The sequence below is a fragment of the Leuresthes tenuis genome, unplaced genomic scaffold (genome assembly GCF_036924035.1).
Source record: "Leuresthes tenuis unplaced genomic scaffold, fLeuTen1.0.hap1 SCAF_21, whole genome shotgun sequence".
In the NCBI taxonomy this organism is placed as follows: Eukaryota; Metazoa; Chordata; class Actinopteri; order Atheriniformes; family Atherinopsidae; genus Leuresthes; species Leuresthes tenuis.
Window position 1 is genome coordinate 19,277,281 of NW_027325375.1, and position 23,832 is coordinate 19,301,112.

The 23,832-nt window shown below is 43.3% G+C and overlaps 1 protein-coding gene across 1 annotated transcript in view; it reads left to right on the top strand.

The window, feature by feature from the left end:
• The window catches only part of wwc1 (WW and C2 domain containing 1), a 73,946-nt gene extending 51,187 nt beyond the window's left edge, over positions 1–22,759 (top strand). Inside the window, exons 8-22 of the mRNA XM_072374529.1 lie at positions 3,841–3,911; positions 4,083–4,328; positions 8,954–9,043; positions 10,101–10,732; positions 14,081–14,192; positions 14,378–14,548; positions 14,806–14,998; positions 15,190–15,330; positions 16,138–16,187; positions 16,596–16,761; positions 17,037–17,207; positions 17,294–17,386; positions 17,671–17,901; positions 17,974–18,092; positions 18,179–22,759. Coding sequence (XP_072230630.1) covers positions 3,841–3,911; positions 4,083–4,328; positions 8,954–9,043; positions 10,101–10,732; positions 14,081–14,192; positions 14,378–14,548; positions 14,806–14,998; positions 15,190–15,330; positions 16,138–16,187; positions 16,596–16,761; positions 17,037–17,207; positions 17,294–17,386; positions 17,671–17,901; positions 17,974–18,092; positions 18,179–18,245 — 2,553 coding nt within the window. The 3' untranslated portion in view covers positions 18,246–22,759. The remainder of the gene's footprint in view (positions 1–3,840; positions 3,912–4,082; positions 4,329–8,953; positions 9,044–10,100; positions 10,733–14,080; positions 14,193–14,377; positions 14,549–14,805; positions 14,999–15,189; positions 15,331–16,137; positions 16,188–16,595; positions 16,762–17,036; positions 17,208–17,293; positions 17,387–17,670; positions 17,902–17,973; positions 18,093–18,178) is intronic.
• Positions 22,760–23,832: the final 1,073 nt, after the last annotated feature.

Genomic DNA, 23,832 nt, shown 5'->3' on the forward strand with positions numbered 1-23,832 from the left:
TCTGGGTGACCTGTAATGCGTTTTGAAGGTTTTTGACATAATTCAAAATGTCGGTAAATTCAAGATGGCGCTAATGACGTCATAGTATTGGTTGACCTCGGATATTATCAGGGATTACAACGGTTTCTCATTTGTGAAATTTGGACAAACAGGTCCAAAGATATGTGCAAAAATGCATTTTTGCTAAATATAGCGCCACCTATAGGTCAAAGTTCTCCAAAATTCTTGGGCCTCTTCAAGATCAAGTTATGAATATGTGTTATGAGTTTGATGTCAAAAGATTAACCGGTTGCTGAGATATGGTCTCACGTGCTTTTTGGCGTAGTCGCCATCAACTTTGATTGGATGTACTGGGTGAACAAAGTCGAATTTGAAGTAAAAAACGAGCAACTTTTGTGCGGATTGGTCCAAAGATAATCTGTGCCAATTTTCATGAGAATTGGTCAAAATTTGTGACCTGTGAAAATTTTTTAAGGTTTTCAACAAAATCCAAGATGGCGGAAAATCTAGTTAGACGGAAAATGACGTCATAGGGTGCGTTGGAATCGTCATGATCCAAGGATTCCAAAGATGCCTTGTTTTTGAAATTTGGATCAACGAGTCAAAAGTCATTTAGCTGAATGTAGTTCAAACTTTGACGTGTTGGTGGCGCTAGAGAGTTTTGAATTTGGGCACGAAATTTGTTGAATTTGCTAATGGGAATGTGCTAAATAGATGTGCCAAATTTCACAACTTTTTACCATTGCGTTAATGGGGCTGCCATAGACTTCAATTGCAGCGGAAAGTAGAAGAATAATAATAAATATAGCTGCAAGCAGCGATACGGGGTCTAGCAGAACAGCAGGCAAGCCTGCGGCTGCTCAGGAGGGCATCATGAGTCCACAGACCAAGTTTGGTGTTTGAGATTAACTCGTTTTCATCCAGGGATTCCAACGGTACCTCATTTGTCCAATTTGAACCAACGGCTCCAAAGCTATGAGCAAAATGCAGTTTTTCTACTTATAGCGCCCCCACTGGGTGGACGTTCACCAGACTTCTTGGGCCTCTTAAAGACTTGGTCATGAGTCTGTGTTAGAAGTTTGATGTCAAAAGATTAAATGGTTGCTGAGATATGGCCTCACGTCCTGTTTGGCGCGTCATCGCTGAGTTTGATTGGCTGCTACGGGCAAACGGAAGCGAATTTAAAAATTTCACATAATAGCTCTTGTGAGGCTTGGTCTGAAGATTCTATGTGTCAAGTCCCGTGGAAATCAGACAATCTGGGTGACCTGTAATGCGTTTTGGAGGTTTTTTGACATAATTCAAAATGGCGGACAATCCGAGATGGCGCGAATGACGTCATAGGATTCGTTGACCTCGGCTATATCCACGGATTACAACGGTACCTCATTTGTGAAATTTGGACAAACGGGTCAAAAGTTATGAGGAAAAATGCATTTTTGCTAAATATAGCGCCACCTATAGGTCAAAGGTCTCCAAAATTCTTAGGCCTCTTCAAGATCGAGTTATGAATATGTGTTATGAGTTTGATGTCAAAAGATTAACTGGTTGCTGAGATATGGTCTCACGTGCTTTTTGGCGTAGTCGCCGTCAACTTTGATTGGATGTACTGGGTGAACAAAGTCGAATTTGAAGTAAAAAACGAGCAACTTTTGTGCGGATTGGTCCAAAGATAATCTGTGCAAATTTTCATGAGAATTGGTCAAAATTTGTGACCTGTGAAAATTTTTTAAGGTTTTCAACAAAATCCAAGATGGCGGAAAATCTAATTAGACGGAAAATGACGTCATAGGGTGCGTTGGAATCGTCATGATCCAAGGATTCCAACGATACCTTGTTTTTGAAATTTGGATCAACGAGTCAAAAGTTATTTAGCTGAATGGGCTTCAAACTTTGACATGTTGGTGGCGCTAGAGAGTTTTGAATTTGGGCACGAAATTTGTTGAATTTGCTAATGGGAATATGCTAAATAGATGTGCCAAATTTCACAACTTTTTACCATTGCGTTAATGGGGCTGCCATAGACTTCAATTGCAGCGGAAAGTAGAAGAATAATAAATATAGCTGCGAGCAGCGATGGCGGGGTCTAGCAGAACAGCAGGTAAGCCTGCGGCTGCTCAGGAAGGCATCATGAGTCCACACACCAAGTTTGGTGTTTGAGATGAACTCGTCTTCATCCAGGGATTCCAACGGTACCTCATTTGTCCAATTTGAACCAACGGCTCCAAAGCTATGAGCAAAATGCAGTTTTTCTACTTATAGCGCCCCCTCTGGGTGGAAGTTCCCCAGACTTCTTGGGCCCCTTACAGACCTGGTCATGAGTCTGTGTTATAAGTTTGATGTCAAAAGATCAAATGGTTGCTGAGATATGGCCTCACGTCCTGTTTGGCGCGTCATTGCTGAGTTTGATTAGCTGCTACGGGCAAACGGAAGTGAATATAAAAATTTCACATGATAGCTCTTGTGGGGCATGGTCTGAAGATTCTATATGTCAAGTCCCGTGGAGATCAGACAATCTGGGTGACCTGTAATGCGTTTTGAAGGTTTTTGACATAATTCAAAATGGCGGACAATCCAAGATGGCGCGAATGACGTCATAGGATTCGTTGACCTCGGCTATATCCACGGATTACAACGGTATGTCATTTGTGAAATTTGGACAAACGGGTCCAAAGATATGAGCAAAAATGCATTTTTTCTAAATATAGCGCCACCTATAGGTCAAAGATCACCAAAATTCTTGGGCCTCTTCAAAATCGAGTTATGAATATGTGTTATGAGTTTGATGTCAAAAGATTAAACTGTTGCTGAGATATGGCCTCACGTCCTTTTTGGCGTAGTCGCCATCAACTTTGATTGGATATACTGGTTGAACAAAGTCAAATTTGAAGTAAAAAACGAGCAACTTTTGTGCGGATTGGTCTAAAGATACTCTGTGCCAATTTTCATGAGAATTGGTCAAAATTTGTGACCTGTGAAAATTTTTTAAGGTTTTCAACAAAATCCAAGATGGCGGAAAATCTAGTCAGACGGAAAATGACGTCATAGGGTGCGTTGGACTCGTCATGATCCAAGGATTCCAACGATGCCTTGTTTTTGAAATTTGGATCAACGAGTCAAAAGTTATTTAGCTGAATGGGCTTCAAACTTTGACCCGTTGGTGGCGCTAGAGAGTTTTGAATTTGGGCACGAAATTTGTTGAATTTGCTAATGGGAATGTGCTAAATAGATGTGCCAAATTTCACAACTTTTTACCATTGCGTTAATGGGGCTGCCATAGACTTCAATTGCAGCGGAAAGTAGATCAATAATAATAATAGGAAAAACTACTAAAACAATAGGGTTCTGCAGCTTCGCTGCTAGACCCCTAATAATAATAATAAGAAAAACTACTAAAACAATAGGGTTCTGCAGCTTCGCTGCTAGACCCCTAATAATAATAATAGGAAAAACTACTAAAACAATAGGGTTCTGCAGCTTCGCTGCTAGACCCCTAATAATAAGAAAAACTACTAAAACAATAGGGTTCTGCAGCTTCGCTGCTAGACCCCTAAAAACACTGAGATCAAGGCTACTTGAGGTTTAGAAGTTTAGTGTGGAAAACAAGAAGTAATTTTAAATGGATTGGATGTCAACCTCAGTGTTTTGCTTGTTAGTTTTTGTGTGCTTGAAGACAGATTTTTGAACATTTGAGAAGTTTGTCTCAGTGTTTTACAGATTTGTTTGTGATGCAGAATTAGACCACAGGTTTTTCAGAGGGTTTTATCTGTGGACTGACGAGCGGTAGCATCCCTCATGGCGTTATCTTTTTTATTGTTTGTTTGTTTTTCTCCTTTGTAGTTCATGACCAGCACCAACAAACTGGCCGAGAAAGTTCGTCTGAGCCTGAAGTACGAGGAGACCAAGAGGAGGTAAATTTGACTCTCGGTGTTCAGATTTATTGTTGTTCAGTCGACTGTTTTTGTTGTTTGAGGTTCCTTAAACATTCGATTACATGGAACTCGGTGTTGAGTACGATCTGCCACTCTTTAGTGTTCAAGTTCCTGTTTTCTCTCCACACATCCTGATGTTTTTTCTTGCAGGATTGCCACCATCGAGGTACAGATCGCCAAACTGGACAGCGAGGCGTGGCCGGGGCTGCTGGACCCGGAGCGAGACCGCCTCATCCTCATCAACGAGAAGGAGGAGCTGCTGAAGGAGCTGCAGTACGTCAGCCCCCGCCAGCGCCTGGAGCCCAACGACGCCGAGAAGCTGGAGACCGAGAAGAAACGTCTGGAGAGAGACCTGCAGGCCGCCCGAGACAATCAGAGCAAGGCTCTGACCGAGAGGTGAGCCGAACGCTCCGACACGTCATCATAAACAACTAACAAACCGTTATCTGAGTCCTTCCTGCAGTGATTTAAGTAATAATTGTCACAGGTTGATGACCTGGCTGCTTGAATACCTGTACTATCCAATCAGAAGCGGTAAGACATAAACAGAAAGTCGCAGCATTGTTGGAGGTTACGTTATCAAACTTGCAAAAACAGACTTTAAAGCTTAAAGGAGAACTCTGGTGTTTTTTTTAAACCTAGACCTTATTTCTGGCTTGAAATATGTTTATCTACTCACCGAGAACAGTTTGGCGGAAGTCGACGTCCTTCGAAAGCTATTTAGAAAACTCAGAGTATATCCATATGACAGAGTGAACAGGGCAGGTACGATGCAGCCTCTAAATAAGGCTAATGGAGGGATTTCCTACACAGGCACTCTACTGGGACCACTTCATCCACACGCCCCCCTGGAGCACAGTTTGTTCATTCCTTTCTTTGTGACAGACGGCTAACTTCACACAGAGTTTGCTACTGCTATTTTTGTGCAAAATGGCAGGATATTTATCAGATTTTGACGAGTGAAAGACGACTTTGAGTAAGATGGACGTTCTTACCAGAGTGAATGAGCTGTGCTGCAGCCATGCGTATCGATGAAGTGGTCCCAGGAGAGGTGTGTGTAGAATTCCCTCCGTTAGCTCTCCTATAGCTGCAAGTAGCCACATAACGGCACCTATGAGCTAACAGAGCTATAGTACACGTTCGTTCATTCATTCTTCATACAGTATTGGTGAAATAAAGACAGATAATGCCTTATTTAGAGGCTGCATCGTCCCTGCCCCATTAACTCCGTTATATGGATATATGCCTATCGCAAGTTTTCTAAATAGCTTCCAAAGGACGCCGACTTTCGCCAAACTGTTCTCGGTGAGTAGATAAATGTATTATATATATATATATATCTAGGTTTAAAAATACCTGAGTTCCCCTTTCAAACACATCAGTCAGCTGTTGAGCTGTTGAAACTCGGGTGGGTTTTGATCGACTCGCCAAACACAGTTTTAAACTTTGAAGACCAACAACAGTGGTCTGTCATCCTCCACAGTCACATGACCTCAACCCCACTGAACATTTATGTACAAAACATTCCTGAAATGATACCCAGATCATGCTCGGATCACATGGATTATCATCTTTAGTGCCAACATTTCTGAAGGTTTTAACCTTTTCACACCTATCTTCAGCCTCATATTGTCACAAGTATCTAAAGCTATTGAAATAAATTGAAAACAAATGAAAGCATCTTCACTCCAGCAACAGTCGTTCTTGTCCTGGGTCTTTACACTCTCCTTTCACAATATTCTGCTCTGTAGATGCTGAAAGACCAAAGCTCTTTACAATCTTACTCTGAGAAATATTTTTTGAACTTATTGATGGATGGAAATTTTCTCTGATGCAGAGCTCTAAAAGTCCAAACCAGGATCTTAATGTTGGACTCTGAAGTTGATGGGGGAGCAGTGCAGCTGAATTAGGATTTAATTCGAAGCCTCGCTGCAGACGTTCCAAGGAGTTCTACAAAATATTACAATAATCCAAACCTGATGAAATAACAATTTTACAGTTCAGAGTGGGACACAATGGGACTAAACTGTGCAATAAAAACAAGAGCAAAGGAGAGATTTGATGTGAGCATCCAAAGTGAAAGCTGTGTGGAAAGTTACCCCAAGGTTCAAAAGAAGCAAGGTGACCTTGAGTTTCCCTGACATTAGACGCAATTCTGTCAGAGGCACAAACATCAATTTCTGTTGTCTCTTCGCTAAGTTGGAGGAAGTTGACAGCCATCCAACTTTTAAAGGAGTCTGAGCACCTATGAAAGATCTGCAGCCAGCTGAGAAACTTCTTGGAGCTTAGAAGAGATACAACTTAATGTAATCTGCAGTAGCAGTGATAGGATATGTCCCTATTAGAGCTCAAAATGTGCTGAAGAGGCAGCAGATATAACAGAAACAATTGAAGCCCCCAAAACAGAACCTTGTGGCACACCGTAGACAAGAGAATTCAGAAAAGGAGCTGAAGTTAGAAGCAGCAGCAGAAAGTGATCCTAGATATCGTAGATACCACTCCAAAGCAGAGCCCGATACACCCACCCAGTCTCAGCCTTTCGAGCATAATGTGATGGTCAACGGTATCGAAGGCAGAGGGGTTGTGTTTTTGGGAAGTTTTTAAAGTGACTTAAAGACGACGTCTGTACAGTGAATTCAGCTGTACTTACATGTACCGTGATCTCCCACAGAGGAAGTTAGAGGCAACAGAATGTCTTAAACATTTTCACACATATTTCACTCAATACCTCGATTCCCCTCCCATGCATGTGTTCTGAGACAAAGACAACGACCTGAATTCATATCAGTCAAGCTGTAACCACGGCTCAACTCAGCTGTGTATAAGTGTCTTGAGAAAGTCCTTATCAGAGAGAAAAATGTGTCTGTGAGGACTAAAAGAGGTTCTTTCTGATGACTGGCTCAGCGGCCTCTCGGGTTACAGGAACAGGAGACACAAAGAGAGTCTGAGCTCAGGTAGAGTCTGACCTGAACAGCGAACAACGGGAGTCCTGTTAGAAGGGAGGAGGGGGAGGGCTGCTGGTATTATGGAAACAGAGAGGAAGAAGGAGGGCAAACAGAGGATGGTCACATTCTTCTCCAGCTCTTAGCAATCATGTTAGCGTCTGTAGAGGTCGGACACATCATCAGCAGATGAGAAAGTCACGACAGCGGATACACGTCAGACACCGAATCTCCTCCACGACTCTTAACTTTAGACGTAAACGACCCCCGCGGGGGCGGAGCCGTCCAGGTGTAGCTGCTTTATGAGGTCAGGTGGTCTTTATGGAGCTGATGAGAGCAGGACATGGAACGTACAAAGAGAAAAGGAAATGCAGAGGTTGAATCTTAATTTCAACCTTTGTAAGTGTCATCATATTTAGAAACAAACCGAGAAGTTGATACATCAATATATTTGAAGAAAAAAACAACAACAGGTGGTTCAGGATTGGGTATAAAGTCTATATAACAATGCTGTTATCCACCCACTGGATACGTTTAAGATGGTGCTTATCTGGCAATAAAACTAGTCGTAAATGTCTGTTTATGCACAAATTCTCTTTTCCAGAAACCAGGCCGACTTTTAAAAGTGGGTCTTTTGGTCTAGATGCGTAAAATGCAGAGTTGCTGCCTTGTGATTGGCTGATTAGCTGCTTGTGTTAACATGCAATTGAACAGATGTACCTAATAAAGTGGCCTGCGAGTGTGGAACAGCAGTTTTAAAGCCTCTGTGTTGGTTTGTTGTCAGCTTCAGAAGTGTTTTTAAGAGTCTTTTTCTCTCTTTTTTTCTTATTTACATATTCCCTTTAGGCCAAATTATTAGATTATCTAATGATATTTCGTATCATCTCTATGCTGATGACATTCAGCTCTACTGTTCTTTCAGAACCTCTGAGTTTTATAGATTGTCTAGTTTAAGTAATTTAAGTAAAAACAAACAGTGGCTAAGTGACAACTTCTTTCAGTGAAATACAGATGAAACGGAAACTTTGATGGTGTGAATCCAGCAACGATGTGACATATTTAGGCTCTTCAGTTCAGTCGAGGCCTCAGAAATGTCGACGTCATCTCTATCCAAACTAATCTGCTTGGGATCACCTTCAGACTGTGCTCAGGCCTTTCAAAGGGCACCGCTGGGTCACTTTTAAGACTGTAGTTTTAACTTTGAGGGCCCTACATGGTGAAGCTCCCCAGTTAATCTCCGACCTACTGAGACCTCCCTCTTCTTCGTGGGCTCTTAACTCATCAGGTCAGAGGTTGCTGCACTCAAGATTCAAGTGTTTTTCATACAGACGAGCTTTTAATTGTGTTTCTGTTGCGTTCCGATTTTATTGTTCTGACTTGTTCTGGTTTTGTTGTGAAGCACTTTGAGATTTTTAACTGCTTTTATATTCTGAGCCTGAACCCTCAGGTCTTCAGTTTTTTTTTTTTTTTTTTTTTTTTTTAAATTGTCCCTAAAGTCAGAACTAAAACCCAAAGTGAGACATCTTCCTGTTGTTATGATCTGTGAAAAAGCCCTCCTGAAGCCCTGAGGTGCTTTTAAATGCTTATAAAGGCTAACTCGACCTGCCTTTTTGACCTGGCTTTTATCTGAACTGATATTTATTTCTACTCTTCTATTTCTGCTCATACTTTTCACCTGGTTTCCTGTTTTATTTATATGTTGTGCAAAAAATCTTGAAAGGTGCCGTACAAATAAAGTTTTGCTGACTTTTGCTTTACTCAGATGTTCACATATGAAAAGAGAGAATAGAAAGAGACGGGGAACAGCAGCGCTTTGTAACCTGATCAAAGGTTTTCCTCTTTGGCCCGTTTCCACTCAAACTGTGGCTCATATCAACAGCTGTTAACAAAGCAGCCGCTCACAATTACCGAGCACATCGCCGCCGTCACGTCGGGTTTCTGAACTCTACCTGCAGCAGAATGAGAAGATCAGGTTCAGGTGTTTCTTTCCGGTCCCTAAATGTGAAGCGGCTCTCAGATTTTCAGCTTCTTTGTGTGTGTTTTTATTCGTTTTAACCTCACAACTGTCTGTCTTTACAGGCTGCGACTTCACTGCAAGAGGAACAAACTGGTCAGAGAGCTGGAGGAGATGGTGCGACTGGCCACGTCTCTGCATACGCAGCTCAAAAGGTGCGTCCATCTCGTCCCCGCTGTAAATAGATTAATTTTATTATCGAAGTCTGAGGTGAGACTGAGCAGGCTGAGGATTGGTGGGTCTGTTCTGGATAGTTTCTGTCATGAAGTGTGAACATCTCATGGAAGTTTGTGAGGTTTCCTCTCTGTTGATCCTCTGTAGAAGCTCAGCAGGTTAAAAGTCAGCTCATTACCTGGTTGTTACACCTGTGAAATAATGTGGTTTTTGTTTTTTTTTACATTTTAAAGACCTTTTTAATCACTCTGCTGTCAGTGAAACTGATAACAGTTGAAAGAGAAAAAAGCAGAAGATGCAAAATATGAGATGAGAGGAACGAGCCGCCATGCCAAAAAGAAGTGACGCTTCCAGCTCTGAGCATTATTATTCCTTTCACTTTTTCATCTCTTTATCATTTTCCACAATGTTGCCCATAAATCACAGCTCCCAGAATCCTTCTGCTCTCTTTTTGTTGCTGTCACTTCTCTGAATGAAATATAGTTTCATCAGTATTCCATAACGGTGCCTCCCTGGAGGTAGTGTCTTTTTTTTGCTTCCTCTTGAGATTTTCTACTGAGGCTTTTTTTTTTTTCTGTGAAAACAAAGACTATTGGAGCAGCTAACTGAGCTTTCCAAAGCCTAAGTAATGCCTGGAATCGGACCCCAAATCAAGATGAGTTGAAGAGGAGATGTCTAGGATGCAGAGCAGGGACAATGTAGAGAAAAAGGAAGAAGAAGTCTAAACCATTTCTGGGGTTAACAAAGTGTTATTGATGATAAATTTTGATAGAAAATGTAACATTTCTTAGTTTTAACTGGTGATTTATTCATCATCAGAACAAAGCAGCTTCAAATCACCTGAAAACAAGTTTAAACTGAGAAGCTTCTGCTCATAATCAGTCGAGATGTTTCTGTATGTTTGTGTCTGACCGACGAGCTGAAACAGAATTTGATTGAGATCTTTCATCCGTTTTTTTCTTTTAATTCAGTCTGCTGTAGTGGGTTGTTGTTCAGCTCTGGTTCTGACACTCCTGGTTCTGTTTGTGCCCCCTCCAGCCTGTCGGCCAGCACCCTCTCCTGTTCGTCGGGCAGCAGCTTAGGCTCCCTGACGTCCAGCCGCGGCTCGCTGGCCACCACCTCCAGCCTGGGCTCCACCTCATCCCTCAGCTTCACCGACCTCTACCTGGAGCAGCCCGAGCTCGCTGACCCGGACCTCCGGAACAAACTGGACAGCCTCCTGCAGGAGGGAGGCCAGGGAGGCTTCCGCCCCTCCAGCTCCATCACCACCATCCACGAACACGAAGTGGTGACGGGAGGCGGGGGCAGAGACGCAGACAGGCCTGAGGGCAGAACAGCGGGCGTGAGCGGCGACGCAGGGTGTTCTGGTGTCGGAGCAGAGTCGGGCTCCTCCAGGATCCAGGCTCTCAGACTGTCAGAGACTCCTCGCTCCATGAGCTCTTTATCTCCGCGGTCGTCCCTTTCCTCGCTGTCCCCGCCGTGCTCGCCGCTGGTCACAGACACTAGCTTCCTGTCGGGGGAGACATTCGTAGGGCAGGCGGGGTCCGGCGGGTTGGGCATGGACCTCCAAAGCAGACTGGCCGAGCTGGAGCTGGACTCTGCGGAGCAGCGAGAGGAGCGAAGGGGGCTGGAGGAGAAGCAGAACCACAACAACGGAGAGGACGGAAAAGGTGAGCAGGAATACTTCCTACCGGTCTGCGGAATGAGATCTCTATAAAACCTCCTCTGATCATCCAGAAGTAAATATAGAGTCATACAAGGTGATAGAACTACTCAGTTCATCCTCTTGACATCTAAAATCTTTGAGGCTGAAGCTGGATTCTCCTGGAACAGAAACGTTTTGTTACTCCCTTCATGTGTTTTGATTTTTTTTAAAACAAGTTTCCAGGGACTCTTTGAATTGAACTATCTGACAGAGGATTCGGTGAGCAGGTGCAGGGGGTCGTGGTTTATTCAGACGTCCTCACAGGTGAGAAGCTCCTGGTGAGCCTCTGTCCAAAAGGTCAAAGGTCCAAAGGATTTGTGGGCATTCCCACAGGCAGTGAATGAATGTGCCGTTAGCTCCACATTTAACTCGTATATAGCCAGGAAAATAAGTATTGAATGCGTCAACCTTTTTCTTCTGTAAATATATTCCTAATAGGGCTGTTGACGTGACATTTTCAACCAGATGTTAGTAACAACCAAAGTAATCAACTTATACAGAGGCATTGAAACAAATAAGTCCATGAATGAAGTTATGTGTAGAAATAAGGTGAAAAGACACGGGGAGTAAGTGTTAAACTTGATACTTAAGCCGATGATACAGTTGCTGTTTCACCTGGTGTTTACGTTTGCGTTGTTACCGGATTATTCCACCAGGGGGCGCACCTGGTCACTGCTGCCAGATTAACAGGATGTAAGGAGAAACACCTGGAAGTGCTCTGTTGGGAAAATTATGAGCTCTATGAGCTCTTTAAGATATGATATGTGTGACATAAACAGGTTTAAGGCTGATGAGGTGTGTTTTAGAGCAATAAAACCTGAATCTTTTACAGCTGTTTCTGCTGTAAGACACAAATGAAACCATATAAAACTTGAGGAATTGTAACACGAGCAGGTCAGCCGTGTAGGATGAGGAACACAGCAGGCCTGTTGGTGGGAAGTGACTCAGTTCAGCTGAATTTATCTGCCTCATCTCCCCTTAAAATGCTACGGAATCGGGGCTGAAATCATCTTTTAGCTCCTGGGTGGTGTGAGTTTACATCCAACCCAGCATCTTCCAGTAAACTCTCATATCTGAGATGTGTCTTTAAACCTGTCCGAGCCTCTTATCCTCACGCAGTCGCATGCGTCTCCTGCTGATGGCGGTTAAAACCATCTCGGTTAAACCAGTGAGGAGAGACCGATTGATCTTCTACATCTGAGTCACAGCAGACATGACAGAATCACTCAGGTTTTATTGGAAAGCAGGAGTCCTCCCGCCCACTCGCTGTGTGAGATGAGAAATGTGATGCTAGGAGTGAAACCTGAGAGATGAAGAGAGGGGAGGTGAAGGTTGGCAGGGTGTTGGATTGCAGCAGCTGGATCGCCTGTGTGTGTTTCTCAGAGTTTTAACAGTAAAATACAGCTTCCTCCGTGATGTTTGGGACATCTTTCTCTGAGCCCCCCCCTCTGTAAAACTCTAAATCGAGCAGGTCAGACTTTGAGTTAGTCATTTTCATATATTTCCATTCCACCATGTAGAAATTACAACCCTTTTTATACCCTGTCCCCCTCATTTTCAGCGTTCCATAATGTTTTGGATAGTTGGCTTCCAGAGCTGCATCCAAAGCATAGCAGCTCCTTTATTAAACATTATGGTTTTATAGATGGCTGCCACAGGTACCGGCACACTTATCTTCATTGACGATAGAGCTGCTGATGGCAGCTGCACAATGAAGTCTGAGCAGGATAGAAACATCTGATCTGCTCAAGTTCCTGTAAATACCTCCAAATTCATTGGACGGAGCTTCATCGTGCAACAAGATAATGATCACAAAGATCCCGCTAAGGCAACACCAGAGTTTCCCAAAACACGGAACATTCCTGTATGTTAGAGCAAGTCACCTGATTTAGATCCAAGTGAGCTTCTATATGCTGAAGAAGACACTAAGAAGAAAGTACTAAACATGGCTGCTTTAATGTGCCTACCATTACTTTGTCCCTAACTTTATGGAAAAGTGAAATGAGGGGGACTGGGTATAAAAAAAGTGTTGGAAAATGTAGGAAAATGACTTTGGAATGTGACTTTAAGCACATCTGAATTGTTTGATTTATAGTTATACACTGAGGAGGGGGGGGGCTCAGAGAAAGATGGACTCTGTTTGAAACATTGTATTTGTCATTCAGCAGGAATATTCTCTGCTTCCAGCTGCTTTAGTTCAAATTTTTTCTTTTGTTTCATGTCAGTGGGCTGAATAGTCTTCAGGTATTTTTGTCTGATTGTGGGCAAGATTAAAATGTAAAAGTATATCCCTCTTTTCAGTCATGTGTACGAACGAGGTTTAATAGATAGTTTAAAAAATGAGTTAGAATGAGAAGGAGTTTGTGGTGAGAGTGAGTTGGCGTTTGAAGCTTTGAACGCTCTACATGTGGGACGTGACTCAGGTTCCTCTTGGAGCCACAGGTGAAAGGTGGACGTGGTGTCTGGTTTCTGTTAACTCTCCATCTTTGCTGCCAGAGGCGGGCTTGTTACCGGGTCCTAATTATACAGATGGGACTTTCTAAGAGCCAGAAAGAGTCCGAGCTTGGTGTTCAGCTCTGTTACTTTAACAGAATTTAGTTTTATATGTCGCTGTCGGTCATTAAAGGTCAAATATGTTGGATGTCAGTCACTCTCTGACTTCTTTTGCCCGTGGCTCTCATCTTTTTATTTAATTCAAACTCAGTAACATAATGTTGGAGTGGATTGTCAGTCATCCAGGTCCTGGTAATCCCAATCCTTCCACCAACTGGTTTATAACTGAAGAAGCCTTTTGGTGAAACGTCCTTATGGATCAAAAAGAAGTCCAGTTGCCCTTATTCAAGCTCTCAGGATTACATTAACAGAAAAAAATCCTTGCTGTGGAATGCATAGAATGGAGAATAAACGGATAAAGGTGAGACAAAGTGATGGAACAAACGTACAACATCACAGGTCGGAGAAATGCTAAGTTTTCCAGGACTTTTCCAGTTAATGTTTGAGGTCATGAGGAAGTTTCTCCTCATGGAGACGCAAATGCTTTCATATGCTAATGATGGCGATGTGGTGGTTGGCACTGTTGCCCCTCAGCAAACGTTTCATCTCTGTCTTTACTTTAAATCACTGGTGTTTTTGATAGTTTGAAGGTGTTCGATGCAGCTCTGTGGCACACAAGAAGGTACACCAAGTCATTCAGTGGTGGTTTGAATGTTTTTATTGGATTATTCTGATGATATCAAAATCTAGAATATCGCTCGGCTTATTTTGGAGAAATAAATACCTTCATCCTTGACATTCTTCTTCCTCTTGTCTTCAGATTCTGCCCCCCAGTTGAGAGGGGTGGGGACAAAGAAGGTGGGCGTGACCTCAGCGGTATCTGATGAGTCGGTGGCGGGAGACAGTGGAGTGTACGAACCATCAGAGCGCAAGTACGGCTTGAAAACTGCACATAGATGCATCTTTTCGTTTTGGAACCTTTTAAAAACATCACATCCAATTTTGTTTAGCAGATTGTCATGACAAACTAACTATACATGACACGATTCAGACCTCAGATCAGCCCGGTATCTCACTCAGAATCACACGAGTGTTGGTATTTATTTGTTTCCATCAGGCCGGGCCTGCCTGCAGACCTCCTCCTGGGCTCCTATGAGGAGAGGCTGCCGTCGGGCTGCTCTCAGGTGCAGCTCGGTTTCCGCTACGAGTCCAGAGATCAGCGCTTCACCATCTATGTCATGCAGCTGTCCAACTGCAGCGCCCTCTGTCTGCCGACTGACCAGAAAATGTACGAGCTCACTCCTGTGTACCAAATATTATGTGCGGTGGAGGTGAAAAGTTTAGTGTCTTTATGAGAGGTACAGATGAGGCTATGTAGTATTTTGAAATGTATGTCGGATACTTATGATTGATTTGGTACCAACACAGACGCTTTACATTACTTTTATTCAATACGTTTCCAGTAAATGGAAACCCAGCAGCATGTTTTTAAGCAAAAGTGTCATGTGACCAGTATCCTCAGCCTGTCCGTTGTGTGTCCTGCAGGTATGTACGCGTGGCGGTGCTGCCGTGCTCGCAGGCCACTCCCTGCCTCTTCCGAACACGTGGCTTGCTGCCTCGGGACGTCGTGGAGATCAATGAGGTGTTCGGCATGCAGATATCCCACAGTGCACTGCGGCAGAAGACGCTGCGAGTCGACATCTGCAACACCAGCAAGTCGGGCCACGAAGAATGTCTGGTTAGTAGAAGTTTCAAATCAACTTTTAAAGGAAGTTTCAGCGTCTAAAAAAAATGTTTTCCTTCTATTTGTTGTTTTTATACGATGAAACTCGGTGGAAAAGCTCATTAAAGAGTCTAAACCCCTCTTGTGGCATGTTGATCCCTGTTTGGGCTGCAGTTTAATTCTCCCTCCTCCTCTTCTGCCTCCAGGCGGGGGCTCAGATCAGCCTGGCTGACATCAGCTGTTCAGAGGACAGATGCACCAAGTGGTACAACCTGCTGAGCCAAGTCTTCATGCCCGAGATCAGCAACAAGGATACAGAGAGCAGAGCAGCAGGAAGCTCTAACGGGGTATGAAGGAGGGGAGACCCTGACACCCAGTGGATACTTTCAGAATTACACCCAGGATGGGAAATAAACATTCAGTGCTGCTCAGAAGTTATTTAAAAGGCAAACAACAAGCTAAAAAACTCAAAAAGTGAAAACTTCTTGTTTTAAAGGCTCCTAAACAGCATTGAAAACTATTTTCCAGATCGGTATAAGTATAAAGAAACAAGAAAATGCATGAAAATATTAGTTTCCAGAGTTGAGGCCTTTGTTCAGTTGAATTCAGTTTTATTCATACAGCGCCAAATCACAACAAGTCCAATTACAATCCAATTCATTAAACTGGAATTAAGTCAAATTCACACAGAGACAATTTAAAAAGAGCGTCCAAGCTAAAGAAACCAACAGACTGCATCTACTTCTCTTTGATTCAATCCCCCGTCTGAGCGTGCAGGAGGTGGAGATAAAAAAAGTCCCTTTTTAACAGGAAGAAACAGAGTGAGGAGAGGTGCATCATGGGAGGTCCCCCAGCAGTCTAGTCCTATAGCAGCGTAACTATGGGATATTTTAGCTTTATCAAAAAGGAAAGTTTTAAGCCTAATCAGCTGGTTCCACAGAGAGAGGCCTGATAACTGAAGGCTCTGGCTATCATTCTACTTTTAGAAACTCTGGGAACCACAAGTAAACCTTCAGTCTGAGAGCAAAGGGCTCTTTTGGGGAAATTATCGAAATTCATCATCACTCAAAAGCCAGATTATAATGCACAATAGTAACAACCACATCATGCGATGATGACATTAACAGTGTGAACCGAATGTTTCTGTGTTTCAGACTCGTTTGTGCAGCAGCGACAGAGTCCGAGCTCCCGAGGAAGATGAGTGGTGAGTCTTTTTCATCCTTCTTTTGTCCTCCTTGTCCTTCCGTTCTGTTTCATTCACAAACTTCCATCACAGAACCACGTTTCACTGCTTGAATTGAAGTGTGTTCATTGTGTCTGTGAGCTTTTTAAGATGTAATGGAGCTTGGCCATTAAGAGCTTTATATGTGAGGAGAAGACTCTTAAATTCTATTCTGAATTTATCAGGGAGCTAATGAAGAGAAGCTAAAACTGGAGAAATATGAACTCTCCTGCTAGTTTTCATCAGAACTCTCAGCCCAATAATAGCCTTGATAAAAATGAACATCTCTAAACATGGACGCTGGTCTTATTGAGATGTACGACAGCTTGTGACGCTGTAGTCGTAGCAGTCGATGGACACGAGGAATGAGAATGTGTGTGTTACCGTCAGGCACGGCGACCCTCTCGAGCCAGATGTATTTGAGGATGAAGAAGGAAATGGGATGGACGGGGCGACACCTCCGGAGGAAGAAGAGGAGTTTTATCCTGAGAGCAGCCAATGGGAGGCGGAGGAACAAACCAGAGCTCCTCTGACAGCAGCACCCATCACAGAGAAGGTAACTCCTGCTTTAAGTTGTGTTTCACCCTTCTCTGATGTTTCTGTGCCACCACAATGAAGCCGTCTCTAGTGCTGGAGGAAATCAAACTGTTTGATTCAGTATCTCACTGCTTAGATTTGGTGTCAGGCATTTTAAAACTTGAACTTCTTGTTGTGTTTCTGTTAATTTGTGGGTTTAAGTTTAACTTCCTTTTAACTTTTGACACTGAATACATTCAGAAAACCCCAAACCCAGCTGATAAAACTCCTTTGTGCTCTGATCTCTCCGTCCAGGTGAACAAGGAGACGAGCATGGACGGTTTATCGGCGCCTCATCACTGCTCTGTGGTCCGGCCGAAGGAGCGGCGCCCTGACGTCCACCAGCAGATCCCCTTCATGAGGGGCAACACCATCATCCGCTCCAAGACCTTCTCCCCTGGACCTCAGAGCCAGTACATCTGCAGGGTAACTGAAGCGCACCAACAGAAGCAGAGAGAAACTTCACCGTCTGTCACATCTGTCGCAGGGTTCATTCTCTCATGTGTTTGCAGATTAATCGCAGCGACAGCGACAGCTCCACCCTCTCCAAGAAGTCTCCGTTCGTGAGAAACGCCTCAGAGAGGCGCAGCATGCGCATGAAGAAGGTAGAAACACACCTCACACCTATATTTTGCTTCCAAGCAGCCAGACTTTGTTGTAATCTTTTAAAGTGGTCTTGAACAATAGTTCTCCAGGATTTCTGAAGGTCTTTCATAGTTTTTCTTTGGACATCGGCTGCTTTTTCACTAATTTTCAGTCCAGTCCTTGTACCTGAACAATTTCAAAGGTGTTTTTTCTAACCCTGAAGACACGTTAGCTTCACTTTCCGTTGTTGTAGATGTTTTTCTGATCGGATGATTTTAAAGTGATGATCATACCCTCCCCGCAGCCCCCTGTGCAGGTCAAAGGTCTGGACGGTCTGCTTCGCACCTCCCTGGACCTGGAGTTGGACCTGCAGGTGTCTCGAACGCGACAGACCCGGCTGGCGCAAGAGCTGCATGTGCTGCGCGAGCTGAAGACGCAGCTGGAGAAGGCGAGGCAGCAGGGCCAGAGAGAGCTGCCCGCCTGGGTCCAAGAGGACGAACGCTTCCGTCTCCTCCTCAGGCAGGCCGAGAAGCAGGTGAGTAACCGGGCTCCAGGTGAGCTCAGTTTTCTGTTTTTCCACCGAAGCTGACGTCTCTGTCCGGCTCAGACTCGTGAGGAGCAGCTGCAGGAGAAGCGGGTGGAGAAGATGATGAGGGCTGCAGCCAAGGACGTCCACAAGATCAGAGGACAGAGCCGCAAAGAGGTCCCCGAGGTCCAGACCTTCAGGTACCAGATCGGGTCTCAGTTTCAGTTTTTTTTTTTGCTCTTTTGAGCAGGAGAACACGTTGTGACCATTCGCTGTGTGATTCCAGAGAGAAGATGGCGTTCTTCACACGAGCAAAGACCAGCATCCCCGACCTGCCGGCTGACGACGTGTAGAGAAGCATTTCAAAGTATTTTCCCTCCCGAGTCCCAAACCTGCTGCTCCCACACAGAGAGGCGAACGTTCGGCGGTGTCATGAAGAATTTAACAAAAAACGCATTTAAAAAGAAAAAAAAAAAGAAAGAAAAAAAAGACGATGAAGGAACACAGTTTTAAGGAGCTCCGCGTTTCTGATGCGGATCGTCTGTAAAGTAGCGATAGAAACCGCTGAAAGCTTCTCTGTTTTGTTTCTGTTACTAACCGGCTGTTCATCTAAGCGCTTATCTGTTGAGAATCATTCCAGTCATACGTGTTCATACAAGACTTTTAAACTAAAATGTACTTTAATAGCACAACATGAAATCAAACATGGTACTGAAATTCAATTTAAACTGACGATGAAGCAAAATAAATATCTAAACCTAAAGACGTTTAATATTAACCTTTTTTTTTTTTTAAGCGCATTTTGAATATTTTATACTCAAACATAGAAGCACAGACATTTTTTTTTTTCTTTTTGTTTTTAGGAATAATTTTCTCCGTAGGTGCAAGTAAAACACTTCTACACGTGTAAATAATGAGCTTTGTGTTTAAACAGTCTCATGAGAGTTATAATCCTCGAGGTTCTTATCCTTGAAAACGCAAACGGAAAAATCCCTTTTGTAGAAACGCGTCCGGCTACGACCCGCCGTGGGGTTAAAAGTTGGTAGGCGTGGCTTCAAAGTAACCCGATAAACCACTTGGATGTCGACTCCACTCCAGAGAGAGGCTACTTCTTTTGTCGGAGGACACATTTCTAAACAGAAGTCAGGATCATGTGAATGGAAATCAAGTCTACTGGTTGACTTAAAAAGAAATCATGTGGAGACACTAACTACAACTCCCAGGGTGCATTTCAGCAGGAAACACCCAGCCAAAGAGTTGAAAAATTAAGTTTTAATCAGCAGTATCAGACATCCACGGTCTTACTTCTCATCCATTTTGGACTGGGTGATGTTTTGAGTTGCCAGATTGAATTCTTGGTCTGCTTCTTCGCTTTGTTTGACAAAAGTTAAACTTTTTCAAGCAGCTGCGGAGGCGAATACCCGTGAAAAATCGGTCTGCTCTCTCTCTCTGTGTTTGTTGGCTTTGTGCTTGGAAATATTCCAGGAGAATATTTGAAACCTAAATTTAAAGTGATTGGAAAAATGACTTGCAGTTACCACTTTTGACCACAGGGGTCGCCAAATCAGCGGTCTGAAATTTGAAGGGTTATAGCTCTCATCAGAAACTGTATTTTTATGTAAAGTAGGCAGGTTGCAGAAAACACTACACAACATCTCAGAGAGAAAAACTGGACTGGAGTGTGTCTTTGCTTTACAAACAGTTGTAGAAACGCAAGCTTTTCGTTAGTCTAACCTAAAACGTCCTCGTGATCGTCTCTAACCAATTATAAACACCTTCATCGAAGTGTAGTAATAGCACTAACTCCCACTAACACTCAGGTAGCTGATCAGATAGTCTGCACTTTAAGAAACTTAAGGAAAATGTTTTTTAAACGATGAACACAAAAAGAAACTTGATGTGGGTTTTTTTGTGAAAGAAAAGAAAATCCAGAAACCTTTTGCCTCTCGCTGGAAAGATTGTTGAAGCACACGATGATTGTCAAAACACAAACAGGAAGTGAAGAGTAAGTGTATTTTTGATGACTGTGAACTTATTACTGATTGTATGATTGATTGTTAGACTGGACGTGATTGAAAAATGATCAGTCAGCCAAAAGTGAGACAGAAATCCTACTTTATTCGTAAAGATCCAACACTTCTCTCTGATTGGCTTGTTTCAGTTCTTACTTTTTTTAGTTTCTAACTTCACTTCTTGACGTTTCCACGCTGTAATGTGATATTTCGGGTACATATCGGAGTAGTCGTTGTGTCTCTCATAACTGGACATCAGCGTGGTGCACAAGCAAAACCGATCATATCACCTTTTTATTTCCCAGAGTTTTACACAAACCGCTAAAAGCCTGTAAAGTACCGCGGCTCTTGTAGTGTCTTTGAGCAAAGTGTTTTGGTTTTTACAGCCCATAATGTTACTCTTGTCTTTTGGTTATTTTATCCGTTTACTCGATTAATCAACAAAGGTTTAGCAGCTCAAAAGCAACAGATTTTCCTCAGGAGGTGGTGGAGACCAAAAACGGGGCAAAAAAGAGGGTTAATTTCTGACTTACAATCGTAAAGTAGCCGCCTCATCATGTCTAATCTGCCCCCTGGTGGCCAAGAGAAATAAATGTCGACAGTCGTCTCTGTCCATTCCCGCTGTCATAAAGTCAAAAACCCAGCTGCTGCTCTCATTCCATGTTTGTCTTTTTACCTTTTTTTTGTAAATAAAAAGTTTTGTCCACTTTTCCGTCTTGTTTCCTCACGATTGAATACCGTACGTGTCCCCAGTCCACATTCAGGTGGCGTTTGGAAGATTTTCTTCCTACAAAAACACGATACGAACAGCAAATCTAACGCTAACAGCTCTTCGTCATGAAGAATAATGGGAGTCCAATGCTGTGACGCTGCATTTACCTGCTCAGGAGCAGCTGGATTTATCCGATATCGGTCTGAACAGTCTCAAAAAGATCAAAGATTTACCAGCTGGGACAAAGTCCTGGGGTATCACCCGTGTCCGACGCCCAGTTTTAACATCTCAAAATGACCCTGAATCCACTCTGCTGCGGGAAAAAAAGTAGTATGTGCTCTTGAATATGTGGTGGTTTTTATGTCTAATCAGAGACGACAGAAGGACTTTTAAAACTAAAGATAAAAACGTTTTTTTGGAGATGTTGGCGCCTGGTTGGTGCTTTAGCTTTAGCTGTAGCGCTGCCAGGAGGTTTTGTGGTTGTGATGCAGGGTGAAGGTTATGGTTCAAAATGAATAGATTGGCACATTAAGGATAAACGGCAGGTTGAAAGGTTAGGCCACGCCCCATTCCAGACTTCTTCTGGTCAGTCCGTGAACTCAGTTTGAGTTTCCTGGCCTATAGCAATATTTTATCTGCGACATGACGAGATCTTTTTGATTCACCTTGTTTGCAGCCGCACGTATCTGCCTTTTTTCTTGAATTAACAGCAGCCAAAGCCAGTATCTATAGTTGTTAAATGTGTTTCAGGATCAGTCTGCTTGTCATCATTTTCCTTCTTCACTGAGTAGCTGGGTTTGCATTTTTGTTTTTAATTCATTTTTAGAAAATACGCCAACTTGGAAGTGTTGACGAAACAATAAACTCACTGACTGACCTTCATCTTCTCAGATCAAGTCACCAAGTTATTCCCAGAGATGAAAGTAACTATTCCTATTTTCCTTTTGGGTGTCCACCACAGTGTTTGTTGGCTAGTACAACCTCTTCTTCTTCTGAATTATTTCCTCTGCCAGTGTAGCGTATGCCGCCCCCCTCTGGTCACAGTGACTGTTTTGCACTTTTTCAAAGGATTGCGAACGGAAACCCAGCTGATGTTTCCCTCCTTTCCTGTTTACGATCGCCACCTATCAAATAAACAACCACAAGAAGTCGGATTTCCTTCTCAGTCACTCGCAGAAACTCAGTTTTTTTCCATCTTTACCACGATCCCCCAACTATGTCTTTGTTATTCTAGATATAATAAAACATTGAATCATGTACTTTTAGTGCCTTTGAATTTTCGGGAACTAAAATGAGTGTTTGCTGTTTGTAGAAAAGCATCAAACCTACAGAGCTCATAAGTGAGGTTTGAGGCTCTCGCGTCGCTTTTATTTTCCTCTTTTTTTCTGATTTTCTGAGTTCTGATCGGACTGTTCAGGCCGATATCGATCAGGCTGATGGTCGCCGTGAATCGTCCTCCTGAATTGTGCCAGCAGAGGAAAAGTCTGAGGGTTTCTCAGCAGCAGGAGCACCACGGCACGAACCTTTGGAGTAACGTGAGAAGCGCGTGCCTTTGGAAATTAACACGTAAACCGTCATTTTCCCTTTTTTTTTTTTTTTTTCGTTTTGTTTTTAATGTCCGAACTTGGCCGTCTTCGTGTGATCTGAGAGAAGATGTAGAGCAGATAGAGTGAAAGAATAGGACTCAGCTGAATAATCAATACATTTAAAGATAAACCATTTACATAATACAAGACCTGGATGAAGGAATGTAGATTTTTGCTCCCGGAAATTAATTAATTTTTTTTTGTCATGTGGGTTTTACATTTTTTTTCGTTCATTACTTTTTTTTCCCCTGATGAATCTGTTTGTATGACGACTGCTGATGAAACTGATGGTGTGTTTGCAGGCGGCTGTGAGAAAACATACAGCATATATTTATTGCACTTTTGTGATTTAGGGTGTGCTTTTTTTTTCTTCTTCTTCTTCTTTTGTTTCCTGTTCTTCTTTTTATCGAAAGTCCCGAAAAGCTGTGAATTTTCATTCTCAGACACTGTTCTGTCGACAAGAGTTGTACATATTTCACCAGCACAAAAAAAACAAAAACGTACAGAATGTTTTGTAGTTTCACAACAAATAAAAAAAAAAAAGTTCTTCTCTTCTACTTGTGTTTAATGTGTTTTTGTTACAGCAGGGAAACTTCTGTTAAACTATTGTTTTAATGTCAGCTCGCGAATATAAAAGAGACCTCTATAGAAAAGTTGGTGTGGCACAGGTCCTGACAGTTTGATTCAGCCCTCTTACGTTCATCCTTCCACAGTCTTCTGCTTATCTGAGCTTGGGTCCAGGAGGGAAAACCCAGACTCTCCCCTACGACACTCTCCAACTCCTCCTGGGGGATCTGGAGGTGTTCCCAGGCCAGCAGAAATATATAATCCCTCCAGTGAGTTCTGGGTTTGCCCCCGGGCCTCCTTCCAATAGAACATGCCTGAAAAACCTCCAAAGGGAGGTGACCTGGAGGCGTCCTAACCAGATGAACCACCTCAGCTGACTCCTTTCTATGTGGAGGACTCCTCTCCAAGCTCCTTTCGGATGGTAGAGCGCCTCCCCTCTATCTCTAAGGTTGAGCCCAGCCACCTCAAGCCATTCTTGAGGTGACTACCCAGATCTGTGACCATAAGTGAGGGTTGGAAAAAAGATGGACCAGTAAACTGAAAGCTTCTCCTTCCGGCTCAGCTCCGTCTTCACCACAATGGACCGGAGCAGCGCCCACATTACAGTTGACGAAGCCCCAACCCGTCTGTCCATCTCTCTCCAACTCAGCATCACTGAGAACAAGATCCAGAGATACTTCAACTCCTCCACCTGAGGCAGAGACTCATCTCCAACCTGGCGAGAGCATTCCACCTTTTTCCAGTTGAGCACCATGTCCTTTGATTTGGAGGAGCTGACCTTCATCCCGGCTGCCCCACACTTAGCTATGAGCAGCTCCAGTGCAGCTGGAGGTCTTTGCTTGAAGAAGCCAACAGAACCAAAACATCTGCAAAAGGCAGAGAGGCAACCTTGATGTGCCTAAACCAGACAGCCTCTTCTCCACAATTATGCCTTGAGAATCTGTCCATAAAAACCACAAACGGGATCAGTGATGAGGGTTCAGCCCTGGTGCAGTCCAACATGCACCGTTGACAAGTTCAATTTAATGCCAAGAATGCAGACACAGAATAGCTTGCAAAACAC